The sequence below is a fragment of the Phascolarctos cinereus genome, unplaced genomic scaffold (assembly GCF_003287225.1).
Source record: "Phascolarctos cinereus isolate Bilbo 61053 unplaced genomic scaffold, phaCin_HiC Scaffold_5;HRSCAF=322, whole genome shotgun sequence".
NCBI classification, from domain to species: Eukaryota; Metazoa; Chordata; class Mammalia; order Diprotodontia; family Phascolarctidae; genus Phascolarctos; species Phascolarctos cinereus.
Window position 1 is genome coordinate 374813987 of NW_027555958.1, and position 6000 is coordinate 374819986.

Consider the following 6000-nt stretch of genomic DNA (forward strand, 5'->3'; position numbering starts at 1 on the left):
CTTCAAAGACAACAAAGGCGAGGGACCTTTCTTTTTATATCCCCCTTGTATTCAATAGGTGTGAAATAAATAGGAATTAAACATAGGGCAATTAAAATGCCACTTAGAATTCTGTTTGAATAAAGTTTAAGAAACATTTTAGCTCTGGAATTTGTACTCAAGAGTATTACTTAAAATAGCTATGATTTTTTTTTAATTCCCTTACTAGCAGTGACTATATTAATTGGGAAGAGGCTGTAATGTTAGAAAAATCTTTTAATGAGAAGCAGAACTGATTCAGGTAAAGAATGCCTTCATTCAGTAAGATTGTGGTATAACTTAGCAGAAAATGCTCAGTGTTGAATCATTAATTGTAAATCATTAAAAGTCACTTTGAAAATGTTATCCATTTCGATGACACAGGATGTCAACTTTTCATAAGCATATTAAAAAGAAAGACTTACGATTACAAAACTCTGACAACCTTGACCATTTATCAGATTGAAGACAGACAATTGAGTCTGACTTGCCAGGAATTTTTACAAATCCTTTATTACATTTGTATGTTACAGTGCTTTTCACAGGAAAACTTGTTAGACCACTCAGTTCTGGCTTGGCGTTGGGTATATCTGGAGGGATACTACAGGCACCTACCAAAAAAAAAAGTAAGCTGAATTTAGTGAAATAACATCATATTGTAACTAGGTCCTTTCAAGTGATTATATAAATGAATGAACGAACAAATGGATGAATGAATGAACAGGAAGTCGCCAAAGATAGAATAACTACCAATCAAGTCTGAACTGACAGAACCAGGAATTGGAATAATATGAGACTCAAGAATTCTACTTCTGGCTCTACCACTAAACATCTGTGTGACCATAGCCATATCACTGAATTTCTCTGTGCCTCAGTTTCCTCATCTGTAAAATGTCAGAAAGATGGATTAAATGAGTTCCAAGATCCTCGTGGGTTCTCACCCTTTATGATTCATTTTTTTTTCCAAACAGAACCAGAAAGGAAACCAGACGCCCATTAGTACAGCTTCTCCAGTTTTCTGGTTGCTTTCATTGAGCTACTTCAGGATAGGCTGTGTATACTTGGAGCTCATTAAGTATCTGATCTTTTAAGGATGAAAAAAAGAAAGAAAGAAAGGAAGAAAGAAAGAAAGAAAGAAAGAAAGAAAGAAAGAAAGAAAGAAAGAAAGAAAGAAAGAAAGAAAGAAAGAAAGAAAGAAAGAAAGAAAGAAAGAAAGAAAGAAAGAAAGAAGAAAGAAAAAAAAAGAAAGAAAGAAAGAAAGAAAGAAAGAAAGAAAGAAAGAAAGAAAGAAAGAAAGAAAGAAAGAAAGAAAGAAAGAAAGAAAAGAAAGAAAGGAAAGAAAGAAAAGGAAAGGAAAGGAAAGGAAAGGAAGAAGAAAGCAGGAAGGAGGGAGGGAAGGAAGAAAAAAAGAAAAACAAAAATATTTGGGGGGCAGTAGCATGGTGTGATGGATAAAACACTGGATTTGGAGAAAGATGAACTGATTTAGAATTTCACCTCTGCTTCTTACTACCTTTGTGACTTTGAACACGTTACTTGTCATCTCTAAATCTTAGCTTTCTTCTCTTTAAACAAAATTTAAAAACTGGATTACATGAACTCTAAGGTCTCTTCCAGTTCTAATCCTTTAAGAGACTAGGGGTTTTTTTCCCTTAGTGAATTCACCCTATTCGGTCCCCAATGAGGTTTTAAGAGAGGTTTCCTTATTAACCTATTGGGGCAGCTTGGTGTCTTGGAGTGTTAGAGTCAGGAGACCTCCTGGGTTTGAAAGCTGCCTCTGAAACTAGCTATGAGGCTGTGGGCAATTCATTTAACCTCCCTAAATCTCAGTTTCCTCATCTGTAAAATGGGCATGATAATATTTGCACCTCCTATCTCATAGGGTTGATGTGGAGAAAGCACTTTGCAAACTTCAAAATTCCATAGAAATGAGAGTTTCTATTAATCAGAACCTAGCCCACATCTCAACTCAAAAACCTAGCCACCCTGGCGAGCAGAGACTTTGGGGTATTTTTTAGAGATAGTGTCCATAGAAAATCTCTTTCATACCCACTTCATAGGCTTGTAAACCCATCCTCTATAGTTCTTTGGTCCCCAGTTACTCTCGGTTGCCATGACGACGGACTCACATGCAACCCTCTCCCTTGCCCAAAGTCAGTACGCCATTCGACCAGGGGGCTGGGGCGGCCACAAGTCTCCACTCACCGTGCGCCGCGGGTAGCAACAGCAGCGACAGGAGTCCGAGAAGCCCCGGTGTCGGGGGTGCCCTGGGGGACGCGGAGCTCATGACATGCACAGTCCCAGGGACAGCAGCGGGGTTGAGAGTTAACTCACGCTGAGCGCCTGGGATAGAAAGAGGAGAAAAGCGTCCACTGAAGTCCCGTTTCTAGTCCCTGGGAATTGCTCTTTGGACTTGGAGTAAGCAGCGTTTCTAGTCCCTCGCTAAATGAAGGCGGGCCAAGGGTGGGGCCAAGGCTCAGAGTCCCGGGAGGAGTAGCGGAGTCCAGCGCAGGTGCGGGAAAGAGGCAAGGGCCTCTGAAGCAGTGAGGGGTGGGACCCAGACTTTTAAGCTAGGGCGTCGGGGAGAGCTGGGTGGCGGGATTTGGCATGAAACGCCAGGGCGGGACTGAAAAATGGCATCTTGCATTTGGAAAATGAAGATAGGAGGACTTAAATGTTGTTCACAGAATAATAGGATTTAGAAGGGAAGGGAGCTTAGTGTAATCTGGTTCAACCCTCTTATTTTTACAGAAGAGGAAACTGGGGTTTTGAGAAGGGAAGAACGGAGAATAGCACACAAGTCTCTTGACTCAAAATATTGGTCTTTTCACTACGCTGAGGTAAGAAGACAAGGGTGTACAAAGTTTATAAATGTGTAAGAACTTAAGAACACTTACCAAACAATATATTATGGAGTAGGTGTGTCCGTCCTCTCTCTCTCTCCCTTCTCCCCACAATTCTCCTGTATCATTACAGAGAGCTGCTGTGGCAGGGGGGAAAAGGGTAGGCTGCGACGATAATTTTTCGACGTCTGCCATTCATTCATTTAGCTAAACCTCCTTTAAAGCCATTTTATATTTATCAGCTTTGAGCTCATAAGTTTTATACGTTTGCTAGACGCAATGTGAAAGAAGTGAATAGTAAACACAACTGTTACACATTTACCCTATCATAACTTTCATGATTTCATATATTTGCTCATCTCTCCTTCCTGTTTGGATTCTTAATCTTGCGCTTTCCTCTTGTGAGTCGTCTGATGTTCATGTCTTTGATCATCTGAATTGACCTTCTTTAGTTCCATCTTTTGGGTACAGTGACCGCATAGTGTTTAAGGTGAGGAATAGCCATGGATTTGTTCAAGGGCCGGATAATATTTTATTTCCAGTGCACTGCCTGACGTTCCCATGCATTTTCTTAGAAATGTCCCCACGTTAATAATAGCCAGCATTTATATGGCACTTTAAGGTTTGCAAAGCACTTTACATATGTTATCTCACAGGATTCCAGTGTCAAACTTGTGAAGTAGGTGCTATTCTTATCTCTGTTTTACAGAAACTGAGGTTAAGAAAGTTTTGAAATGGCTTGTCCAGAATCCCATAGACAGGTGAGGTTTGAACTCAGGGCCTTCCTTACTCCAAGTTTATCTGCTTTGCCACTATTAGGCTGATGTCTTTAAGGATAGGTTTAAAATGATCCCCAAGAGTGTTTCCTTGAGGAAGTCACAAATACTCATTTGGAGGCTATCATCGTAGAAGTAAAACTTCTGTGGATCTGTGATCTTATCAGTGGGACCATCCCTTCTCTCAGTCCTGCTCATAATCCCCTTCTTATTCTGTGGGACTCTCACCTATGTTCTCCCACAGATCCTAAACAGAAAATCTGTGCGTGGTACAGAAGTTTCCATTTTGTAGAGGCCAGGCTGCTCCCCTAGTTTTCCCTTGCTTTCACCACATGACCAGCCCACCTTCTTTACTAGTCAGCCATTTCCTTGACAATATTTATCCCTTCAGGGCACTACCACTGGAAATCCCCTTGTCTTTCCCTTCCCTTCTGAGGAGGTAAATAGAATGACACAGAAAGGGAAGCTTATGATTGCAGCCTGCTTATACCTAGTCATAGTAGGGGCAGTAGTAATAACAACAACAACTAACATTTTTGTAGAGGATACTGTGTACCAGGCACTGTGCTAAGCACTTTATATTATCTCATCTGATCCTCACAACCACCCTGGGAGGTAGGTACTATTATTCCCATTTTACAGATGAGGAAACTGAAGCAAATAGGGGTTAAGCGACTTACCCAGGGTCACACAGCTAGTAAGTGTCTGAAATCATTCAGTTAACAAGCAATTATGAGACACTCACTATGTGTTAGGCACTTTGCTAAGTGCTGTCCATACAAAGAAAGACAAAGAAGTTCTGCCATACAGGATTCTAATGGTAGAGACACGTTGCAAATAACTATACACACATTCAAGGTATTGACAGTTGAAAATGGGAAGTTATCTCTAAGATGGCACTGGGGGATGACGAGCCTCAGGTAGAAGGTGGAATCGGAGTTGAGTCTTAAAGTAAGCCAGGGATATGAGGAGGAGGCCAATACACACCTTTCTATTGATCCATGACTTTTTGTTTGTAGTGATTGTACTGATCCAAGATTCACAGCTGTGTAATGTTACCTGGAGAATATTTGTGCTGAAAAGACAGTTTTGTGCTGGAGATAAGCTTGAGGTTGTTAAAAGTACTATGTAATTTTCCAAATGCAATCTAGCCATCTCTCCTCCTCCTCCTGTTCAATTTTAGGCCCAACTCATTGTCTGTCTACATCGTCTGTAAAGATATGTAGGCACTTGCTTACCTGTATGACCTTGAGGAAGTTAACTTACTTGGGAGGTAAATCACTTGACCATTTTAGGCCTCAGTCTCCTTATCTGTAAAATGAGGTTTTAGGACTAGATAATCTGAAAATTCCTTTCCAGCTTTAAAATTCTGTGATTTGACCAAATAATATGATATTAAGTAACATAATTTTATTAAGTAATGCATTTGTCTTAAAAAAATTATTTTGGACCCATCATGTGATTTCAATGATATACGGACCTTCTTTTGAGACAACTCCCTCTACCAATTTAAACCTTAACCTGCTCTGCAACTTTGTCTTAGAGAGTTGTCTAGGTCACTGAGTGCTTAAGAGACTTACCAAGGGTGATAGAGCCTATATGTGTCAGAGGCAGGGCTTGAACTCAGGTCTTTCTGTCTTTGAGGCTGGCTTGGGCTAGACCTCTATCCATTACAGCTAGGCTGCCTCTTTTCTGTCTACATTTTTTAAATTCTGTTTTTGAGAGATAGAAGTTTATATATATCAGAGTCTGAAATAATTTGTGGCCAGAGGCCTAGTAAAGATGATTTTGCATGACCCTCAAACTGCTGGTTCAAATTAAATGTAGCCACTATATGTGACTCACGCCAAGTTAGGACCAATAGCTTCATTTTCTGTGGGCCAGGGGAGAGAGGGATAGAAATAGACAGAGAGGCACACAGATAGAGACAGAAAGAGAGTGAGAGAGACAGAGAGAAAGACAGAGAGAGATGCCAAATATCTTCCTTAGCTCACTGCCAGCAAAACATGTCCATTTTTCCCCATCTCTAACTGTTGTCCAAGGCATTTATACTATGTTGACTATGCAAAGTCTACCACTTTGGCGACCCTATCTGACACTCTCCTTTTGATTTCTTCATACTCCAAAATTCAGTCTTCTCCTGTATTATCCAACCAAATCTCTCCTTCTTTTAATGTGTCAGATGGTAGAAGGAAATCACTTTGATTAAATAAATCTGTTTTCTAAATAGCACCCTCCCCCATGCCAAGGATATCTGCATTTTGAAGAGAGCTTCATTAAATATATTTCTGATTGGTAGCATTTCAGGCAATGTGTGACGGACTAATGTGGGCACTTGGAAAGGATAAGAGGGCGATATTTTT

The 6000-nt window shown here is 40.3% G+C and overlaps 1 protein-coding gene across 5 annotated transcripts in view; it reads right to left on the reverse strand.

The window, feature by feature from the left end:
* Positions 1-2543, reverse strand: part of CD55 (CD55 molecule (Cromer blood group)) — a 33047-nt gene extending 30504 nt beyond the window's left edge. For all 5 annotated transcript variants that reach the window (XM_021003158.2, XM_021003159.2, XM_021003157.2 and 2 more), the window contains exons 1-2: positions 2224-2543; positions 444-629 (exon numbers count right to left, since the gene is read on the reverse strand). In XM_021003158.2, the coding sequence (XP_020858817.1) occupies positions 444-629; positions 2224-2305 (268 nt within the window). In that variant the 5' untranslated portion in view covers positions 2306-2543. The remainder of the gene's footprint in view (positions 1-443; positions 630-2223) is intronic.
* Between the last annotated feature and the right edge of the window lie 3457 nt (positions 2544-6000).